The sequence below is a fragment of the Protomyctophum parallelum genome (assembly GCF_964188405.1).
Source record: "Protomyctophum parallelum genome assembly, chromosome: 23".
In the NCBI taxonomy this organism is placed as follows: Eukaryota; Metazoa; Chordata; class Actinopteri; order Myctophiformes; family Myctophidae; genus Protomyctophum; species Protomyctophum parallelum.
In genome coordinates, this window is record NC_139715.1 from 20,024,605 (window position 1) to 20,048,168 (window position 23,564).

General features: G+C 43.7%; 1 protein-coding gene across 2 annotated transcripts; it reads right to left on the bottom strand.

The window, feature by feature from the left end:
• Positions 1 to 1,779: 1,779 nt before the first annotated feature.
• ptger2a (prostaglandin E receptor 2a (subtype EP2)) lies at positions 1,780 to 22,453 on the bottom strand. 2 transcript variants are annotated; one of them, XM_083758856.1, is made up of 6 exons: positions 22,237 to 22,453; positions 21,794 to 21,872; positions 19,568 to 19,798; positions 18,642 to 18,907; positions 17,526 to 17,949; positions 1,780 to 2,652 (listed from the first exon to the last, which is right to left on the bottom strand). In XM_083758856.1, exons 3-6 carry the CDS (start codon positions 19,706 to 19,708, stop codon positions 2,356 to 2,358), a joined length of 1,128 nt encoding a protein of 375 aa, XP_083614982.1. In that variant the 5' UTR covers positions 19,709 to 19,798; positions 21,794 to 21,872; positions 22,237 to 22,453; the 3' UTR covers positions 1,780 to 2,355. The 2 variants fall into 2 exon arrangements, with proteins under 2 accessions (XP_083614982.1, XP_083614981.1); XM_083758855.1 differs by having other exon boundaries at positions 21,790 to 21,872.
• Between the last annotated feature and the right edge of the window lie 1,111 nt (positions 22,454 to 23,564).

Consider the following 23,564-nt stretch of genomic DNA (forward strand, 5'->3'; position numbering starts at 1 on the left):
AATGTGAAATCTAAATTGAGAATCAAGCGTGCCACCGGGTAATTAAGACGGGGATGCCCTGCTGTGCCGTTTTCATCTGGCTCAACTTTGGGTTCAGCTTTTACTTCTACGCCGCCTTGTAAACCAAGGATTTGACTACAAGGACTGTTAGGAAATATTAAACCAGTTTGTAAGGTCACTGGATGGGGAGACTTTGTAAACAGAAGAGCATCATCCAATCCAAGGATAAATTGATCTCACTCCATTTTGTTTTAGCCTTCAACTACTGCTTGCTTACAGTGCTTCACAGAGCGCAGGTCAGGGTTGTCCTCCTAAATCAGTTCCAGTAGTGTAATTTCGGAACTGCTGAGCAAAGTGTTTCAACAGTCAGGGTCAAACTCTCCCATTAGTCTAGCGGTGTTGAGTGACGTGAGTCCAATGTAAATCATTTCCTTGTGGGCAGAGTGTAATTGCGAAGTGCCATGTAGTGCCATGTAAATCTAAGTTATAGGGGTATACATCTAATCAGTGGTTAGGAGAGGGATTATAAAGGCTCTTAATAATTCATTCAACCAACGCCGCATAAAGGACAATTGATGGCTGCGATGACATGACCTGTCCATTCCCTACAACATCCAAACCAGGGTTCTATCTGGGCGTAAACATGTAGAAAAGGTTCTGTTTATTGGTAATGCAGTCTGCTTCCACCCAGCAGAATGTGGGCCTGGCCTGACCTCTCCAAAGCCGTGCCACCCTCCAGCAGCAGCTTCATGTCAGCCTATATGCAATAACCAGTCCAAAGTTCTCCAGGCACATTCAGTCCAGTCTTGGCATTGCTATCGAGTGGTTTTTAGTCCAATTCAGTCCGGCCTGTTCAAATCCATGCACTCCGCTTTCCAGGCACACCCTTCAGACGTACATTCATTTGTATTCAAGGTTTTGCCAAATGTCTTTTAAGGCCTTCATAAATGCACAACACGATTAAGGCCTTCATAGAAATGCACGGCGCGATTAAGGCCTTCATATAAATGCACGACGCGATTGTGCAAACGTCCATCTGCAGTAACTGTAAATGTGGTAGAACATTTTCATACCTCCATGCACCTAAACTGCAAATACTGATGGGCACATTTAAGGCGTCTTGAATAAATTTCCCCAAATGGCAACAACACCTACCAAATAGCATGGTATTACCGTCAGGCAGAGAGAGACCTTTGTGTGCTTTTCTTTTTCTTCAATATATATAAATGTCCTATTTTATGACGGTGTCATGCAAAACTAGCACAACTAGCTATTTTTTTATATTTGAGAAAAATGTCTTGAAAACCCATGACACACCAGATTGAAAGTGGATAAGTCTGTCTGTGGGCTTTTATACATATTTAACCAATGCATGTGACTAAATAATTACCACATTGGATCCATTGGAACACAGGTTCTCTTTTCCATTTCCTGAAAAATGGTTTTGGACACAAGGTTTCCAACCCGCCAGCAACAACATTCAAGGCGATAAAACTGCATGCACCAACACTTTCCAATTAGCAATAATAGCATATTATTATTATATCACTTCACATTCACAGAGCCGGACAAAAACACAAGATCTCCAATTCCTACTTGGAATCTGAATAAAATCACTCCTAATTCATGTTGACTCTCACATCATATCAGCAGGCCATTCTCGTGAGGCACACATTTTTTACACCAATCAAAGCAACATGGTGAGGTTCTCTCGTTGAAACGTGACACTCATGTTGACCTGATGGTGCATGTGGTATTCATTAGATGGGCTTGTCAACATACGGCACATGGAGTTGAAAATGTCCACCACCAAACGCCTGGCACCACCACCACCCACGCAACGGGCAGACACGCCCACTTCATAGTTGGCAATACCCACAAAATCCATAAAAGCTTATAATAGAGACTTCCGCCAGATGAGGGGAAAAATACTGTAAGCCACTGGCCAAGCCCCTTGCGTTCAGCACATGGCATGGCAACAATCATGAACGCACCGGGGCCTCTTTTGGTGAATACACCCCCTCCGTCATATTTGGGTATTTCAGCTTACGAGAGAATGTACATACTGTACATGGGAGAGCTCTCACTTTGGCCCCTTTTCCTCCGGGGTTTTGTCCCCGCCTAACATTGAACCAGTTCAGAGTGTTTCCACTGAAAATGAAATGGTTCAGAACCCTAAAAGTTGGTTCAGAACTGGAACCAAAAAGATGTCCGCCGGTTCCGTGAAAGTGCCAATGGTCCAAGAATCATGAACGGAACCAGTTCTAGAACCAAAGTGCTTTTGGTGGAAAAGGGCATTTTGTGTGTCAACCATTCGGGTTGGCATGAGTTCACGTCGTGTTTAATCCTACATGGTCATGACCCTTGTTGGGACGTCGATAAAGGCACATTGTAGTCCGAGGATCTGTGGCAGAGCTCTATTTGACCTTGGCTGGGCTGTTTGACCAGTGACGACTTGAACATGGAACCCCTGGAGGGCAGCCGGGGCACTCTGCAGATTGAGGCCCAGCAGAAGTGCAGCACGCTGGGGGAGAGGAAGATGAAGACCCACGGGTCGATGATGGAGTTGACGGAGATGAAACGCAGAGCGATCAGGTCCAGGCGGTGAGACTCCGTTCTGTTCTGCCCTATTGAGTTGATGTAGACACGGCTCTGAGAGATGAGAGAGATGGGAGAGGGAGAGAGAGATGAGAGAGAGAGAAGGAGAGAGGGAGAGAGATGAGAGAGAGAAGGAGAGAGGGAGAGAGAGATGAGAGAGAGAAGGAGAGAGGGAGAACAAGAAAGAAAACTGTCATATTAAGATGTATTAAGTCTACATCACTGGTTCTCAATGTGTGGGTCGCGGACACATTTTGTTTTTCTATATTCTATATATATATATATATATATATATATATATATATATATTTTTTTTTTTAATTATTATTAGTTCAAAATATTTTCAAAAAAACCTTCCCAGTGAATTCATTTCATGACTTAAAAACAAATTAAAATCTTTTTTTCAGTAGTTTCATGGAGAACAAAAATAAAAATCAATGAAATTCCATATATTACATTTTTAAGTAGCAGTGAAAATAGCCGATCTACAAGCTCACACCGCGACACGTTTGGGAACCACTGGCTCACATCATGAACAAAAATGCATTTGATCAGCAGTACCATTACCATTCCATTATGATAGATTACAGGAAAACGTCACAGGGTTTCAGCCCAAATCCCACTGTCCTGATGTGAGGAACTCAACAATATAGTGTGGCAACGATGATCTGTGTACGTACGCTTGATGACGTGAAATGACAACGCTACATATTTGGCGCAAGACTCTGGCGTGCAACTAAGTATAAATCCAGCTTTAAGATAATTGATGTTAAATATTAATTTAAAAGTTGAAAATGTTCAAATATTAATTTAAATTTAAAAGACTGTGTTATGCCTTATTATATAAATGTATTGGAAGTGGTTCTTGAGAAGATATTCTTTTGGTCCAGATAATAGCTCAAAAAAGATTGAAAAACACAGATCTAATCTATCTAAACTGTATTCCCATAACCAGATTTCATACACGGCCTCATGTATAATAAGGACACATTAGCACATGTATTATCTCTGTTTCAGCAAACAGGATGTTTGCAGATTACATAAGACAGCCGTATCATTTAAAGATCCTGTTTGAGTTATGGCCCAACTTGTGATTTTCTGTAAGTGCGTGCGTGCGTGCGTGCGTGCGTGTATCAAGTAACCCAGTGGATAGCAGCCTGGGAAATTGGGATTAACACAACACCTGCCGCATCTTCATCATAAAGCCAGGACACATAAATATAACTCTGGGATATTGTGAAATAAAATTATCTAATCTGATCTGATAATCTGATCCCGATTAGGTAAGCTTCTTTCATGACCTTATAGTTAGTGTCACTATATGTTTGTGTTAATCAGAAGTGGGTATAGTCTGAGAAAATTTGAGAGAATATAGTTCTTATTTTTGTCAACACAACATGAGCAACTTTGAATCGCACTGACGTTTGAGGTTTTTGGTGTCTTGGCCAACGTCCGTGTAGCTGTGTTGAAGCTAGTTCTCGATAGGTTACAGGTGGTACTTGTAATGTACACTTCTCCTATCTGACCAGGGAATCGAATGGAACACTTGCCAGAGCCAACTGAGACATTTAACATAAATGCAACATAAATCAACACTTTGATGTGAGACCTGCCTGTATTCAGACTTTACAGTATCACAGTCAAATCTTACTGTTTGTTTGACCTTAGGCTCACATGTTTTGGTACCGCATATCCTTTGGCCGAGCTCTCACAGTTGTCACAGGACATACATGAATGAACCAGTGTTGATTTTGAGTAAATAGTCAAAATTCCATTTAGTTTTTTTTGTCATATTTTAGTCATCTGAAATGTTTTAATTTCACTCTAGTTTTAGTTTTTAATTTCACTCTAGTTTTAGTTGACTAACTCTATAGTTGATTTTGTCAACAAAAAGGGTGTTTTGACGGGCCTTGATGGCGTCGTAAATTAATGCCTGATTTTACACTTGGTTGAATGCCGAAAATGGCAGATCTACAAGCTTGTGAGCTTGTAGATCTGCTATTTTCAGAGCGCAACACCCGAGCGCAACCAAGCATAAAATTACATCTACTGGATCTCCTCTCCACTAGACCTTTTAGTCTAGTTTTTATTTGTTGATTGAAATTGTCAGTATATATTTATAGTCATAGTTTTAGTCATCGCCAGTGAAAAAAGGTAGTCGGCGAACATTTTTGCGTCACAGGTTTAGTCGACGAAATCAACACTGGAATGAACACAACGTGTTCAAGTATTCCGACTGAAGTACTGTAAGTGGCTGTAGTCGGCCCAATACAATCCAGGGAAGCGATGACTACAACTTCACAGGTTCACCAATTCCCACACAGGCTCTCTCTGGGGTCTGGGCAGGAACCTTGTCCAGTAAAGGGAAAATAATGAAAATATGCTTTTAAGACGGCATCTATGATTCACTGTACTGTACTGTACACATGCACAGTAGTCCTCTGTCTCCCTCTTTCTCCTTCTCTCTCTCTCTCTCTCGTCTCTTTTTGTTTGCTCTTTCTCCGAATTTCACACACAAACCCTCTCACTCACACTCTCTCGCTCTCCTAAACGGATTCAGGGTATTTTCTCTAACATGACTCACAGTGTCCCGGCAATGTACTCCCAAGATAATTGCGGTCTAATTTCCTTAAAGGGGAATCGGAATCGTTGTGCCATCCCCGTTATTAAGCCACCCTCATTAGCGGCTAATTTCCTGTTCGCTTAATGGAACCCAGGGCCGGGCGGTGACGCTTAATGGAACCCAGGGCCAGGCGGTGACTGTTTTTTTTTTTTTTTTTTTTTAAGATATTTTTTTGCGGCTTACGCCTTTTATTGATTTTTTAAGGGACAGATAGTAGGCTGACAGGAAACGGGAGAGAGATGGGGGGATGACATGCGGTAAAGGCCGTGTCGGGTCCGGGAGTCGAACCCGCGGCACACCGCGACTGGATCACCAGTCCGGTGCCCAGACCGTTACGCTACGGCCTGGGCCCAGGCGGTGACTGTTAATGGAACCCAGGGCCGGGCGGTGACTGTTAATGGAACCCAGGGCCGGACGGTGATGCTTAATGGAACCCAGGGCCGGGCGGTGACGCTTAATGGAACCCAGGGCCGGACGGTGACTGTTAATGGAACCCAGGGCCGGACGGTGGCTGTTAATGGAACCCAGGGCCGGACGGTGACTGTTAATGGAACCCAGGGCTGGGCGGTGGCTGTTAATGGAACCCAGGGCCGGGCGGTGACTGTTAATGGAACCCAGGGCCGGACGGTGATGATTAATGGAACCCAGGGCCGGACGGTGACGCTTAATGGAACCCAGGGCCGGGCGGTGACGGTTAATGGAACCCAGGGCCGGACGGTGACTGTTAATGGAACCCAGGGCCGGACGGTGATGATTAATGGAACCCAGGGCCGGACGGTGACGCTTAATGGAACCCAGGGCCGGGCGGTGACGGTTAATGGAACCCAGGGCCGGACGGTGACTGTTAATGGAACCCAGGGCCGGACGGTGACTGTTAATGGAACCCAGGGCCGGACGGTGACTGTTAATGGAACCCAAGGCCGGGCGGTGACGGTTAATGGAACCCAGGGCCGGGCGGTGGCTGTTAATGGAACCCAGGGCCGGATGGTGACTGTTAATGGAACCCAGGGCCGGACGGTGGCTGTTAATGGAACCCAGGGCCGGACGGTGGCTGTTAATGGAACCCAGGGCCGGACGGTGGCTGTTAATGGAACCCAGGGCCGGGCGGTGACGGTTGCTTCCATGGAAACGGATGGATTTGTTGTCACCTATACAGTGAAATACCAGTGAAGTGAAAGCCATGTGATGAGTTTGCATTTTGAGGAAGATGCGTAGTCACGCTCACTTACACACACACACACACACACACACACACACACACACACACACACACACACACACAAACACACACACACACACACACACGACCGCACAACTCTTGTCTTCAACCTTCTGCCTTTGCAGTTCCTATATGTGTCTCCTAATCTGAATTCATCCAGAAAAGGTTTACAAAGCGCGCTGCTTTTCAGCACAATTAGATACACAGCTGACAGTGTCAGAGTACACAGTACAACCACTGCTCAAAAAGAATAACACCACTAGACGGGTGGCTTGCTCAAGAGAAGCTGAAGTTGGTGTGATTTACCCTTCCTTCTGGGTGTTCGTCCCTAAGGGAGTGTAAGGATGAGGAATCTGTAAGCTGTGTGGTCTGTCCCTTCAACACTTTGTTCCCAAACAAGAAATCTTAAAAACTACAGGCTTGAATGAACCCTACTGATATGCTCGTTTCCAGCTGCTGTTACTGAATCCGAATCTGTTAATGAGAGGCGTCGGCGTCACAACAGTATGTGCACACATACAGTATCAAAGGATCAAGGGCCAATGAGAAATATGGAAACAACTGTGCGGTTATGTGGGTTTTGTTTTGGTACAGGGTGTTTCGAATCAGACCAGCTTGGTGCTAATGACACTGATGTAGTTTTAAACGCAACCAGATGAGGTGTGATGAGAAGAAACGGAGTTAGGGAAAGTGTGTGTGTGCTTGTGTGTGCGTGCGCTCGTGTGCGTTCATGTATGGGAGAACATTTATGTTTATGTATGTATGGACATGTGTATGCCTATAAAACGAATGTGTGCGTTTGTGCGTGCAAGTGTGCGTGTGCCTGACTGTTGAAACTAGCGATGGGAGGCACACATCAACACCACATGGACTTCATGGACCCACCGCAGTTTTTCTTACAAAGAAAACAGGTCTCTGGATGGAGCCCGATCTCACCCAAACACGGTGAAAACACAGATTGGCAATTCCGTACATACACTACCAGAAAACCCCAAAATGTACATATTACACAGCACTACTACTGTTTTGACCGCGACGGAGGCATGGCTTTCACCCCATTATCTCTATCGGGTTGCAACTCGGACGGGGCCGAGTCGTCTCAATGGAGACGGCGCCTATGGGGAGGATTTCAGTGTAATTTATGGATTTGGGGGTTTTCTAGTAGTGTAAGTATGGAATTGCCAATCAGTGTTACATAGCCTACTGTTATAGGATGTTGTTTTTTTTATTTTAGCTCCGTATTCAACAACACTATCCATTAACCCATTTAGGCCTGAGCTCGATTCTACGAAATGTCTTCTACATCCTGACAGTTTTCTGAAAAAGCTATGTTTCTATGTCAGTCGTTCTTCGATTTTTCAAAAATAGCTAAAGCATAACGTAATGCTAACACCAAAATGGTTCCCGCCCAAAATGGGTTAAACCAAACTGTCTCCAGGTTGGAAGATCTAATCCCAGGCATCTCTATCGGAACATGGATACTGTAACTGACAATGGGTTACCCGAACACACGGCTGCACTGATTGTAAACACCACTATACGGCCAAACGGCAGAGATTGCATAATTAACGCCACAGTGATTGGTCTGATCTGCCTATAAGGCAGGAGGATATCACACCTAACACCGGGGTGTCAGCGACCTAATGCTAAAGAGGCAAGGGGAGCCACTCCACCATCGCCAGCGAGGGAAAGGAAATGGACCTTTTTCACAGAGCGTGGAACCTGATGGGGCACTTGTTTTACCCTGCCGGGCCGTCAGTGGGGTAGCTCTGCTGTGTTCATTTCGACTGCACGCAAGTAGTTATATAAGCTCGCAAAAACTATGCCTAAACCTAACCTTAACCCTAACCTCACAAAAACGATATACCTAAACCATTAGGTTAACCCTAACGTACGTATCAGCCAAAAAAGCCCCACTAACCCTAGGCTACTAAAACAAGCGCCTCATCGGAAATGGAGAGAGTCGACTGCTTCAGGTTCCTGGGGATGCAGATCTCTGAATACAGCACAGAGCTAACATGTGCACTATAACAAGATAATACTTTATCATTGCGGATGTGGAAAAACCAAGGTAAAATTAAGTTCAGAATAGGTACAGGTAAAGAAAGAGCAGCAACAGGGAGAGTGCAGAATTTATAGTAATTTTTCATGTTGAATATTCTTTGCTGAAGAGCTAGAGCAAGAATTCCAATGTACTTCTAATTGAACTTGTTGCAGATAAATGAAACTCTTGAACTGTTGAACTTGTACTTGCACCATTTCCATTTTGATTTTATCTTTAAAACCGCAATGAGTGAAAAAGAGCATGGTTGAGTGAGTTGCTGACAAACACCCTCTCATTTTGTTTCATCTCTTGTATTGTTCCGTGGTTCTCTTTCACTATCTCTCAACGTTTTTCATGGCAAGAGAGAGACAGGAAATAACCTAAAATCCCTTAGATCTCAGAAGCATTAGCATACCAACTAAATTATGTTTTCTTTTTGCGAAAATCTAGTCTTGCTGTGAGTAAGAGGGGGAACCCATCAAAGCTCCAATATTGTGCTTGTCTTTCACTTTTGATTGGAATTAAAATGTTTTATAGTACCATTCATGTGATAATAATACAGTATAGATGCAGGTGTCTCCCTCTGTGTGTTTCTCTGACCAGTCTGCCTTTTTAATTATTAACGCCATCAGAGATGATGAGGGATATAAAGTCAAGGGGACACACAGGTCGCGTCTAGCTTCATATACTGTATGCACAATATTGTAATTCGATCACGCCTCATGTGTGCATTAGGATATTGCCAATGAATACGCATAATGCGTGTCCTGACCTCTGAGCGAGATATTACATTACCAAATCCACAGCTTATATTTATATAATGTCTCAGCCGTGTTATGCAGCCGTGAGATCGCTTTTTTCAATATTCTGACCCATGTGCAAACTTTCTGACACGCGAAGGCTGTATTGTGCTTTTGAGGCCACTGCCAGGAACTTGTTGATGTTCACAAAGTGAACGGCCCCGAAAGAGAGACAATATGCATGTCGTACAGTATGGATACAGATTACAGGGTACCATTGGAGGTTTGGTCAGGGAGACAAACAGGCAGACAGACAGATGGCCAGGACAGTGGACAGACTAAGAGAATAAAAGACGGGTGTCAGAAGACAGACTGTCAGGGCAAACGGATTCTTCAAAGCACCTCCAGTTCAATCACTGAGAGGAGAGGTCATTTATAACATTGATGTCACCCCACTTTCTAATCCACACGTCTATATTAGGAACAGTACTGATGAGGCACTGACACCACACTCTGGAGAAAGCTGTTCTTCAGGTACCCATCACAGCCTCCCCGCTGCACTGCCCTGACATGGTCTCACTCTCAACACAACACCAATGGTAACTTGTAGGTCGGTTATTTTCCTGCTAAGAGCCCCATCCCTGAAGATGAAAGGGAAAGATGAAAGGGAAAGTGTACGTGGAGGCTGGAGCATGAAGAGAAGAAGCTGGACAGAACGGAGATGGTGAGGATGATTAGATGGATGTGTGGCCCGTGTGTCACTGAGAGAGTGCTAGACGAGTGCAGAGCTGCGACAGAGGATTGGAGTGCATGTGGTGAGGAGAGGTGGTGGTATTACGAGAGGAAACAAATGACTTAATGAATGGGTGAAGAAAGTAATTCTTGCACTTGGCATCGACCAGAAAAGTGGCCATGGACCGTTTGCGGTGGAAGAAAAGCCATGCAGGATCCAGTCCAACCCAGTGGTGCCTCGAAAGTGGACTTTAAACAGATTATGATACCCTTCTACAGAGTGGACAAAGTGTAGAGCCCTGGGCGACCACCACAGTCTAATTCAATAGACAACAGAACAACGTGAAACGTGGAGGTCAACCAACCCCTCAGTTATGGATTGCTGAGAAACACGTGAGAGGGAATTATGAGATTATTATGAGAATGCATTATTCTGTATTCCTTTAATTCCCACTTCTTGGGCAGTGTCTCCAACTGAGGGCTCCATTATGTCTGGAGACTGGTTTGAGCCCGGGTGTCAGGTTTTAGAGATAAACAGAGCTCACATCTGCTGACCTGGGGACCTGTGTGATAGCCTGGGGCTCCTAAAATCAACATCAGTGTGAAGATTCAAATCATGCCAGCCCCCAGGGGTCCGTTCTGACACGTCCAGCTGTGCCACTGCTGGTCACATGATCTGTGGCTAGCAAAGCTGACCTATAAGCTCTTACCTCCTCACTAGAATCAAGACGATCAAGAGGGGTTTATTTTTTTACTCATATTTTTGTACTCTGAATATTGGGTGGTACATGTTCTGTAGAGACGGTACTGACAAAATGAAAAAAGCTTAAATGAAGTTTAAATAAATATGTAAGAAGATAAATTATAGATAAGATAGAAATAATGTTAAAGTAGACCCCCGGCCGGGTCATACCAAAGACCCAGTGCCTACTTGACACTCAGCATCAAGGGTTGTATTGGGGGTAAGTCCCTGCGACATACTAGGGTCATGTCCAGGGGGTGTACTTGTACATCAAGCTGCCTCACGCTACAGAAACAGGAGATAGGCTCCTGCCCTATGGGCCTCATGGCTCGGCAATGCTACTTATTTAAGGTCGTTTCATGCAATCAGATATGACTTGCCTGTTTGGAGGCATGGGCTGTCGGAGGTAGAAAGTAGTTTTTTGCCACTCTTTCGTTCCCGCATAACTTTCAGGTACAATGACGATGTCACGCGCTATACTGGATAGACTAGCTGGTTGTAATTGTAATGCAGAAAGCTAGACGTTCTACATGTAGAATGCTGACTGGTGTGGTTCTCATAGGAGATCCTATTAACTACATCCTGGTGTCTCTTTAGTGGATTTCAAAATGCTTTTTGTTTTGTAAATCAGGCAATAGCAGATCTACAAGCTCACAACATGACATGATTCAATGCGTTGAACTTGTAGATTGGCTAGTATTTACACTACTTGTCGTACAACTAAGTATAATTATAGAGGTTTAGTGGTCAAAAACTGTCATCATATTCTGGTCTCACCTTTAATAAATACAACAACAACATTGCAGTGCAGTGGACCGTTGGGATTCCCTATCATGGCCTTGGCATTACAACCAGCCCTGGCAGCCCATAGTCTATTGTACAATTTATGAATGGCTGTATTTCCGCAAAATGCCAGCGACACATTCGTATGCATGCGCGCGCGCGCGCGCGCGCGCGCGCGCGCACACACACACACACACACACACACACACACGGGGAAAGATAAAGCCTTCCGCTTGCAGTCTTTTATTGTATATGATTCTCCCACTGACATTTTCATATGTTTTATGACGTGGTTATCAGCAATTTCCTACGGCTTCTGGCATTTGGTTCCAGATACCAATCATGTCCATGTCTGTGCGGTACTAATGTTTACTGCCTCCCTTAGAATCTCTGGCCATGTAAAAATAGATGTTCTTAGGAAGCAATACAGTACAGTGTTCTGTATCAGCATTGAGTTAAAATGAGCTAGTCTTACTTAGACTTAGACTTGAGACATGGACTATGATAGCGGTTTCGGATGTTATTAGATGATTTAATCTCTGTCATCGGCCCTTATCAAGACAGTATGGACATTTCCTACATACAGTATTGACGACGACGTCAGCCATTGTCTGACGCAAAGTTGTCGTTGCGCTGTTTCACATGTTTTCGCTTTGGCGGCAGTCATTTCACTTTCGCGTTTCCTAGTTGCCTCGCGGTAGCACTAGGAATGTGGGAAATGTCCATACTGGCTCCATTGCATGGTCTTGATAAGAACATATTGGTGATTATTGGTTGATAACATTCAAATGGGTCACTATGAAGAAAGAGCTGCAACACCATTTGTATGGTACAAAACCTAAGGATACTTCTTATGTGGACCATTCTGACCTGAGATCAGATTCTAAAAATGTCTTTTACATCCTGACAGTTTTCTGAAAAAGCTATGTTTCTATGTCAGTGGTTCTTCGATTTTTCAAAAATAGCAGACCTACAAGCTCGTAGCGCGCGCTATGAGCTTGTAGATCTGCTATTTTTTCAATAGCTAAAGCATGACATAATGCTAACACCAAAAGGGGTTCCCGCCCAGAATGGGTTAAGAACATCTGGAAAAAAAATCAAAAGAACAGATCTATGGTGAACTGTGTCCAGTAACTATACAACTAGAGCACGTCAAGGTAGAGCAATCTTCCCGTGGACACTGGACACTGCTACCGTGCAATCAAATAATATCTAATGTCCTTCTTGTAGCTCCCCCAATCGACCAGAGGAAACAGACTGTGTACATTTCCTGACACATTCTCCAGAGACACGGCACTCGTGACGTGGCATCTAAGATCATGACGCCAATCAAAGGATGATGATGATGTAAGTATACTCAGCCCAGCACTGTCTGTATCATCAACCATCATCACAGCAACCCCGCCTAAACTACTAGATATCAGGCTTTATATTAATAAATAATAATATGAGGGTGATAGTACTTTCGTTGAGCTCTCCACAGAATATATAATTTACCAAATTGTCACCTCGTCTTTTCTTCCAAATTAGATTTCGTTAAACAAAAAACTAACAAATATATCCAAGCCCCAAGAACATGTGCGAACTGGACTAGTGAGCAGACATAAGTGATGAATAATAGGGGCTCTATCTTGCCTTACCCCTTATCCCTAAACGTATGAAATCTTTTACTATTTTGAAAAACATTTTAAAATAGTTCATCTAGCCGATCTACGTTGACACGTTGTGAGCTTGTAGATTGCCTATTTGAACTATTTAAAAAGGCCTTTCAAAATAGTAAAACAATGGCAAATCAGGGGGTAAGGGGTTGCGCAAGATATAGCCCTAGGACTGCATCCTAGATTTGGGGGACTCTTCTTCCACGTCATGAGCCAACTCGACAATGCAACATCCTCCACAGAATGAATCCGTTACGCGAATGACAGACAGACTGGCCAAATCATATGCCAGTGTCAGTAATGCCTGCAATACTGTAGGTGCAGACAGACAATCCCCTACTAATCACATTGACATGATGTTCTGGTCTTAACCCAAGTTGATAACATTTCAGTCGAACCTCTTTAAAACTATAAGCTAAGATTATGATGTGGTCATTGCTCCTAATTCTTTCTTTATCAGCCATCTCTGGCACGCTGCCCGATAGCGGCGTCTCACTCTCAGCTGCACCGCGGTACTTAACCAGGCATGTCCTAGACTGTTCAGGCTTTCATGGCCGCAGGTCATTCTGTTTTGTGACGTCAAACACACAGTGGCATCATGAGCTCCGATTGGTTTCGGGAACAGCAGGCAGGCTAGTCTTTGAGGGAAATTATCAGAAACAACACACTTATCGGAATGATCTGTTCAGCATGGAGCGAGACCTGGAGGAGTCGGCATTAACCCCACGGTGAACTTCACGCTCGCCTTGTTGTGAAACGTCTCACTGTCTTCGGGTGAGAAGAGTTTGCTGACTCCATATGTATGTAACCAAGGCCCAACAATGGGCACGTCCAAATCTCAGGAGGACACACCTGTCCTGTATTCATTCATATACAGCGTGTTGAGCGCTTGTAGATCATGTATTTGCCTCTGTGTTGGACAATTAGTGCACACAAACTACTGATATACTGTAGTACATGAAAAGAATATGCATAACCTTGTGTATAGTTGTATAATGTATATACTGTAATGCATGTGTCTCAAGGCACACCTGGACTTGTCTCAGGGCACAGCAGTGTGCTTGCTCAGCACGCCACACGTGTGGTGGAATCAGCAATGACTCATTTGGGGAGAAAACAGGTGTGCTGTGGTGATGCATTGCATATCTACGGTTACGTATTCCCACATATCCACAGCAAACACACAGCGTCCTGAAAGCTTGGGATCAATCAGTGCATTGATCGAGCCCTCTGACCTGTTGTCTTAAGTAATGGTGACTAGCCCTTTAGCCCTAATGATCTTAACTGACCCCAAGTGTCTGAAATCAGCAGCTGGTGATCATGTCTGACAAGAACGAAATTGACATCTGGATGTCACGCTGCCTTTGGGGTGGGGGTGTGTGTGTGTGTGTGTGTGCACACGTGCGTGCGCCGAGAGATTCATGCACACATTAAAGTCCTGAGTGGTACTTAATGTCAGGGAATGTAAAGAAGGACCTGTAAGGTATGTGTGTCTGCATATTAACATGTCACGTGTGTGCAGTATGTGTACAGTAGGAGTAGCCCTGCATTATGCTCTGTTTAAATTCGTAGTTGCGTTGCGTGCAGGGCAGGTGTCGTGGACCAAAGATAGACGACCTACAAGCTCACAACAATGCGGCTTGTCGGCCGTCTATTTTCGGTGAGCCTTTGAGCTTGTAGATCATCTATTTTCTACGGCTGTCAAAATCACTGAGTTAACTGAGTTAGTTAATTTGTGAAATTAATGAGATTAAAAAAGGTTAACACAATTAATGCATGCTTAGATGCATCCCGTAATCCCACTAATCTGCTCTGCACTAGTCATCGCTCGGGGGTTGCCAACCGTCCCGTAAAATACGGGTTTGTATCGTATTTGACAACTAAAAAACCTGTCCCGTAATGAACCGATACGGGACGCACTTAATCCCGTATTTTGGGGTCGTGGAAGAATGACAGCGCGTTATGGTGATTCTCAGTCGCTCACATGCGGACAGTCGGACACTCACACATACACACACAAGCAGAAGGGGCAGCCATCTGAGCTATGGGAACAGGAGGAAGACATGGAACCTGGTGTCTAGAAAGGCGCTAGGCACAGCTCATTGGTCAGTACTCTTCATAGGCATGCAGCAGAGCCAATCACTATGCAGTATCGTATCTTAGCAACTATTTCACCAGGCTCCGCCGGTCCACAACATTGAAAAAACAAATGGACGCTGTTGTGTTGACAGCCAAACATCTTATCTACCTCAGAGTCAGAAAGTTCTAGTAGTGAGATATAACTAAAAAAGAAGAAAAACCAAGTGCAGAGCTGAGTGGGAAAAATATTTGGTGGATTTTTATGAAACAAAAGCTTTGCAGTTTGAAAGTGGATATTCAACCTTTCCCTACAGCTGCAATGTTGGTGAGTTTAATGTCGTTTAATACAAGCAGATGCAAATTGGATGAATGGGGAGTCAATGGATGGTTTATGGCAAGTCACTTCATATCATTATAATAAATCTAGAGTTGCAAATTGCAAAGGACTGTGCTGTCATGTGCCAGTTAGCCCTGACAGGGACACATATAGTTCCTTGTTCATCAAGCAACTGTAGAGCAGTGGTTCCCAAACTTTTTCATGTCAAGGACCCCCGCTGTAAGCACTGGACCAGGGCTAAAGGACCCTCAAATTGACACTAATGAGCCTGCGGACCCCCAATTGAAAACATAATGCCATGGACCCCCATAAGAGAAGATAAGGCTCTAGCAGTGATTCTCAACCCGTTTAATTTAATTTTAGTTTTCTACCTCTGGGACCCCCAATTTATATTGTAAAATCTATGTTAATTTAACTCTGAGAGTATACAAATGGAACCAAATGGACTTGCACTCTCAGAGTTACAGACCCATAAGGGTCCATTTGGTTCCAAAGTATCATTTAGCTGGAGACCCCCTGGAACTCACTCAAGGACCCCTGGGGGTCTCCGGACCCCATTTTGGGAACCACTGGCTTAGTAACTGTAAATGTGAATTTAAACCAGATGAGTGGGTACTGAGAAGCCTGTATGCTTTGTAAAATGGTCTGAAATAAGGTCAAGTTTATGATTTGAACATTTGACATTTAAGGCTTAATATTTTGTATGCTGTTTGTTAAACCTATAAAACCTTATGGCATGAACTATATGTTGGAAGGTTTAGGGTAGAGCAAAGTTTTAGGTCAGTGCAGACTGCAGATTCATTCAAGTCATGTATACTTTCCAAATCATACCTTTACTAACTTTTAGATTTATTTTTTTGTCAATTTCATACTGCTAAATGGTCAATGTAATTACTAATTAAGTACCCCAACACTGATACACCGTGATATTTATTTTTTAAACCATTAAAATCAACTAAATCATATTATAATGCAAGTAGATGTAATGACTAATATTTATTCATAATAAACATAATGCATACTATATAGCACTTTTACACTCTCAAACAGCTCATAGGCCTACATGTCAATACAGGTCAGGTAGTATTTGATATTAATTATATAATATTATATTACAATTACAATATTACAACTAGAAATATTGTTCCTGAAGAAACAATGTGGGGTCGCTGGAAGCCAAAAGATTGTACTGTGTTGTTTAATTTAATGTAATTGATTAACGTAATTTAGACCTGAAATTGGGGGGGTTTGACCGGAAATGACCCAATTTTTCTATAAAGTTTTCAAATAAGGGATACCAATTTTCCCTTATTCCCGGGCTTCGCCGCGTGCACGGGAAAAAAAATTATCCCACGATTTTGTAACCCAGTTTTCTTTTCACCCAGTGCCAATTATCTAATGTAATCCTGGGCGCTACACTTCCTCTGCCAACCTGGGGGGGCAGCGGACTGACCTCATGCCTCCTTCTATGCATGAGCTGCTTCTTTTCACCTGACAGAGGGGAATTTCCCCGGCCGGACGTAGCGCGTGGAACGGACACGTTATTCCGACCAGTTCCTTTCCCCTCCATTAGGCGCAAAGGGAAATGTCCCTTATTTGAAAATCTAATAGTTGGCAACCCTAGATAGATCCAAAGTATAAAACATACGTATGTTAAATATATCCGCCTTCTGTCATTTATCTTTCCATTCCCACAACAATATACAGAGTTCGAATGGTGATTAATCATGTTTAATATATATTTTTAAACTGTGATTAATTTGATAACAATTTTTCATCGTTTGACAGCCGTACTATTTTCGTAGAACTTTTTAAGTTGTGAGTTTGAAGATCGTCTATTTTCGTTGCGCGGCACAACCAAATATAAATCAGGCATTACTGACCGTGTGCGGACGGACAGTCAAGAGAAATCAATCTGTGTGTGGAGTACAGTAACAGTACAGTAAGTGCTCTCTCTCTCGCTCACTCACCACCAGCGGCAGAGTGCATATGATGAAGATGAAGGTCATGAAGACGAGCAGGATGAGGTGCTCCACCTCCTCGGCCATGGACAACGCCCCGCGCCGCTCGCCGCCGCTCATGTTGGAGCGCGCGCTCGTCGACATCACGGAGCCGCAGTTCCTCCGCCGCCGCTGGTACATGCGCACCAGGTGGTACACCACGAAGCCGTTGAACGCCACGATGGAGAGCACGAGCGCCAGCATGACGGTGGCGTACAGGTTGGCGTAGGCGCGGTGCACGCCCTTCGCCGGGTTCATGTCGATGAAGCACCACGTGCCGGGGCAGTACTGCACGTAGTCGCCGAAGCCCACGAAGGGCAGCAGGCAGAAGAGCGCGCACGCCAGGAACATGGCAGGCACGGTGATGTAGCCGCACTTCTTGGTGACGTGCTGGCTGCAAGTCAGTACATTTAAACAATATTAATAGTTAAAACAAGACATAATAGTGTAATAATGAAAAAATACAGTACAACAAGGATTAAAACAAAACATAAACAAGAGAGTCGGATAACATGGGGAAAATGTTTACGAAACAAAAATGTCGACTGACTCAGTGTTTCCGGTCACCCTTTGTCGTTAGCTTGGTCCCGGGAATTTTTAGAAGACGTTTTTTGTCAGAGGACCTGAGAGGTCTCACATTGTCCTCGGGGGGCAGAAGATCAGTAAGATGAAGTGGGGCCAGTCCATATAATGCTTTAAAAGTGTTTAAGGGCATATTCACACTATGGTCCCGGGTGCGCACTCAGGACCACTTGGAAGATGTTGTGGTAGTGTGAATGCTGCGTAGCGTTCCCCGAAGCGGATCACCCAACCATTCCCGGGACCACATAAAGGTAGTCTCTTGACCGATTGAAGTGTACTAGATATGGATCGATGCAATGTGATTGTGAAAGCATTGAATACAGTTAAATGAACTAAAGTGTATAAATCTGGTACGGAAGAATCAAGGCCAATCTGAATCATGGCCAGCGGGGACCAGGCAATCGTATTCGCCTATTCGGGAACAGTTTGAATCAAACGGACTCAGCGTGAATATGCCCTCAAGAGGATTTTAATCATATTCTGGCCTTAATGGGCCATCATTACCTGTACAGGTAGGGGTGGCCGATGGCGAGGCAGCGCTCCAGCGCCATGAGAAACAGCAGCGACAGGGTGGCCAGGCTGAAGAAGGTCATGCTGAAGCCAAAGTACTTGCAGGCCATGTGCGAGGTGGAGTTGCCCGTCACCACCATGGCCACCATGGTGGTGTTGAGATGGTAGGACAGCTGCACAAGCGGGCTGACCAGGCACGTGCCGGCCAGGTCCGTCACCACCAGGCACGTGACCAGCACGTGGAAGAGGGAGCGGCGCGCCTGCGAGTATAGGGATGGGAATTATCGATTAATTCATATAAATTGATAATTGAGCTGTGCCCGCTGGCCTAGCGGTCCAGGCGCATGCCACATATACTGTAGGCTCTGGCCTGACAGTACGTGGTGTGTTCTAGTCCCGTTCATGACGGCCTTTTGCTGCATGTCTGTCTTCACTGTAACGATCAATAAAGGCACAAAAGCCAAAAAGAAATGTGAAAAAAAGAAGATAATTGATAACCTTAACGTTCGATTAACCGGTTAGTTGATAAGTGGCATTTAAAAAATAAAAAATAATTACTTCATAAATTAATTTCCCTCAATGAAAAATCGACATTTTGACGATATACAGAAAGGCATATTATGTTCCTTAATCAAATATTTATTTGACCATTTGAGATACAGGGCCAGGCAATGGCATCTTTGTATGAGGAATTAAAAGTGCACTGTCTTTCTTTCTGTCTGTCACATCACATGCAATAGCAGAGACGTTTATGTGGCTACTGGCTTCTAACCGGCCCACATGTGCGTTCCTCGGCCACGCACACGCGCGCAGACAGCATTACAGTCACAGAAAACCGCCCAATGATGGAACCGCAGAATTTTCTATTCATTGAAGAACTTCTTAACGGCGATTAATCAATTAACGATTAACATCCCTACCTGAGAGCGCCTGCGTCGGACCTCCAGGAGCACCAGGGCGGCGACGTTTCCGAAGACCCCCGCGGCGAACATGATGGCGCTGATCAGCGGGCTGTGTCTGGCGTCGATGTACTCCTTGCGATGGCACGAGTCGTAGTCCATCTTGGTTGGCTGGGTGGCCGTTCCAAACAAAACAATGCTTTTTTCTTTTTTTAGCTCAACCGCTTATGAATTTATGTCCACCTTTGGCACCTGATAGAAACAAAACAAGAAATGACTCGAGTCATTATATATCAGCATGCATTCCATTCTCTTGCATATTGTACCTTAGTGGGGCTTTCTGTAGTCACGTTTTCAGTCTCTATGATGCGGTGGGGGAGAGGAGAGCAGGCTTAAGCCCTAACCACAGTTACCACACCAGAGGGTCACCATGTAACTCCTTGCAACATGCAACTCCTTGCAACCATTATTCCCAATGGCCGTTGCAAGGAGTTGCATTGGTGTGGTTTGTTTTGTTGCAAGGAGTTGCAGCTGGTGTGGTTTGGGCCTTAGTGTGCCATTGGCCGTATAGGGCTAGTCTCCCATTGGCTTTAGAGGCCAGCCAATCATGAAAATCTTGCCACATGACTAGACTAGAAAGTCTCATCATTGATCAGCTCTGCAAGCTGATGAACCCATTTTGGGCGGGAACCCCTTTTGGTGTTATAGCATTATGTTATGCTTTAGCTATTGAAAAATAGCAGATCTACAAGCTCATAGCGCGCCACCGAGTGGCGCACTACGAGCTTGTAGGTCTGCTATTTTTGAAAAATCAAAGAACGACTGACATAGAAACATAGCTTTTTCAGAAAACTGAAAACTGTAGAAGACATTTTTAGAATCTGATCTCAGGTCGGAATGGGTTAAAGATGTGAAAATAGAGTTGTTTCTGTGATGCCCACTATTAGGTAGCAGTGCAAGACTTGAGGTCAAAGCTGTGTCTCTTGAAACTTGAGAGTAGTCAGTGTCTTAAGCGCATGCATTGCGCATGCATTGTGTTCTGACTGTTCTCTCATATAACCAGAAGAAATAGTTAAAGAACGCTACATTCACTGTCTCTGTTTTCTAAACGTCTTTAACCTGTTTTCCAGGTAATCATAAACCTGTTATTCAGTGCCATATCCGGATACTTTTAACACTTACAAGTTAATTCCAATGTTTAATTCGGGAGGCATACTTTGGTTAGACATAGCATTGGTTAGACATGGGTTACGGTTAGGTTTAGGTGTGCTGCCTCATGGGAGGTTAGGTTTAGGGTGAGGGTTTGAGATAGGTTGTAGATGTAGGACTAATGACTGGTCTAACCAATGACTAGTCTAAACCAAAAACTGTCTAAACTAAGTACTGCACCCGTTTAATTCAACTAACCATGAGCTCAGAGCTGTGAAGCAAAATTCTCAATGTCTTTTAAAGATCACCAGTGACTAAATAAGGCTTCATTTTCTCAAATAGGCCTTATTTGCAGCAAGTCATATAAAAGTGACATGATGTGAATCATCATCATCATCGTGAATGACTCTCTGTATGGAAATACACAGATTCAACCGCAGCTAGTGTTGCTGGATTAAGTAGCCTACTTTTTCTACTAAATTAATAAGTATAGCAATAGCATGCAATGTAAATATTCATTTAGACGTAAAAATCCTGTATTCAAAAAGTATTTGCAGTACAATAGACTTGCTACAACACCAAAGTAAAAGTACTCGTGCAGAACACAATCTAAGAATCAATACAATCTTAGATAACAGTAATACATATTGATGTGTTGTGTTCATCACTTCAATCTTGCAGCTAATGGCTGATGTGATGTTAGGTATCCTAACCTATTAGCAAATCATCATTTATCACTTAATCATTAATGTATGTTTTTTACCCTATTTATAATCTAAACCTGCAAAGTAGTAAACTAACGTTGTCAAATAATTGTAGTGGATTAAAAAAACTTACAACTTTTGCCTCTGAGATATGGAGTAGAAGTTAGGCGCCTATCAAAAATAAAATAAAAACGTAGGCCTACTCAAGTGCCTAAAGTAAAGTAGTCTACCCCAAAATTGTTCTTGAACACTGAACTGAAGTGAACATATAGCCAACGTGTGAATAAATATAGGCAACATTCCACCACATGCTCAGCCTCAGTCGTATTAAATTAAAACGTGTTGACACATTTCTCCCTTTCACTTGCAACGATCAGCATACTGACTCACCTACCATGGCAGCAGGAGGGAAATGTTTTCTGACCAAAACACCAAAGATGAGTCGGTCATATTCTCCAACAGCGCAACAGCTTCTGAAAGTATAGACAGTACACCAACAACCAACTGTGACTCAGTCGTTCGTTCGTTCGTTTTTCCGTCCAAAAATACATTTAAGGAAGTCCCAAAAAAAAACAGATGTATAGGCTATACAAATAAATACAATACATGTGTTTTAGATGCAGTTATCTGTTTGGTGCCAAAATCCGCCCCTGGATGATGATCACATCAAACGGTATATACAATGCGAAATATGAAACGTTAATGTAATTCCACATAATCTGCAAGAGGGTCCACGAAACAAAATGTATAAAAGTCCAAAGAAACACGTGGGTGGGCTAATTCTATGTATATGCATGGTCGTTGTCCAAACATATGGATTGTATCATAATAGTTTACCTCGATTTGTTGCGCGAAACGCAGGCATCATTCCTCGCGGATAAAGTCCCAATTTACAATCTCTCTTTTTTTAAAGGTGAAATATATAAAGTTCCCTACTTTTCCACAACTTATTTTCTCCAAGAATGTAGCTAATAGCTATAGGTATGTATGTATAGGTGCCGGTCGTGTTTCCAGGTGAAGTCCGTGTTGTAGTATAGTTTACGCGCTCCTGTTGCGCTCTGATCAGTGAAAGCGCATGGCGCGCGGCTGTATGTCTGTTGGTGTTGAATGAGCCGAGGGAGTGGTGTGGGGGACGTCACACGGCATGCATGCATGGACACGTCACACACACTCACCCACCCACCCACTCTGTGTGTGTGTGTGTGTGTGTGTGTGTGTGTGTGTGTGTGTGTGTGTGTGTGTGTGTGTGTGTGTGTGTGAGAGAGAGAGAGAGAGCGTGTGTGCGCGCGCGCGTGCGTGCACGTTGATGAGAGTGTGTGGCCAACAGCTTCTTGACCATAGATAATGTCATTCAGATGTGGACAAAATATTGACAGAAATGTGCCTGTGCTGACATGTTTATCCTGAAACAGAATCCGTTATTATTATGACTGCAGACTTTACAGTTGAATAGATGTTTTGGAACATCCAAACATCCAAACACATGATGACAACACTGGACCCAATCCGTGTTTTCTGTAAAAAAAAAAGAAACAACCATCTTGCAAATAGTGCCGTATGGTCAAATCGTGGTCAAATCCATCCCAAGCCGTTTTCAAATTCTGCCCGAACCCGACCCTGCCCGACGAAAGTTATGATAATTAGTAGGGCCGGGGCAGGCCTCGGGGAAAAAAAAGGGGGAAAAAATAAATATATATATAACATATTGCTATTATTTTAATAAAAATAATAATTCAGTTTGTGTATTTATCCATTATGAAAATGGTTCTGACTGGCGTTAAAATGTTATACTGTGATACAGGATTCCCAAATTCTGCCCAAACCTGACCCTATACCGAGTCACCCAACGCTTAAATGAGTTGAGCCGGGCCGGGCCTCGGGCCGGAACAGGTATAGGGCCCAGTTTGGGCCTTAATTTTCAGACCCGTTGAGAACTCTACAAGTCGTCACCAGTTTGACAGCTTGGGCTATTTTCTATCAATTACACACCCCATGAAGTGTCTTGGAGATGTTTTGCATTCCTAAGCCAATAATGTGATAGCTGGCTCCGGTACAGGAGACTGGTCTCCTACTGAGTCTCCTACTGACCCATGACCCCGGTCACCAAAGTATATATAGGCTCAGGAATGTGACAAAAACTAAAAAATAATCTCCATGAACTCAAG

Bases quoted from the DNA above. Each gene is read 5' to 3' on its own strand.
- ptger2a (XM_083758856.1), bottom strand. From the start codon at position 19,708: ATGGACTACGACTCGTGCCATCGCAAGGAGTACATCGACGCCAGACAC. The intron at 18,908-19,567 runs GTAGGGATGTTA...CTATACTCGCAG, and splicing joins TCCGACGCAGGCGCTCTCAG to GCGCGCCGCTCCCTCTTCCA. The intron at 17,950-18,641 runs GTAATGATGGCC...ACTGACTTGCAG, and splicing joins GGCCACCCCTACCTGTACAG to CCAGCACGTCACCAAGAAGT.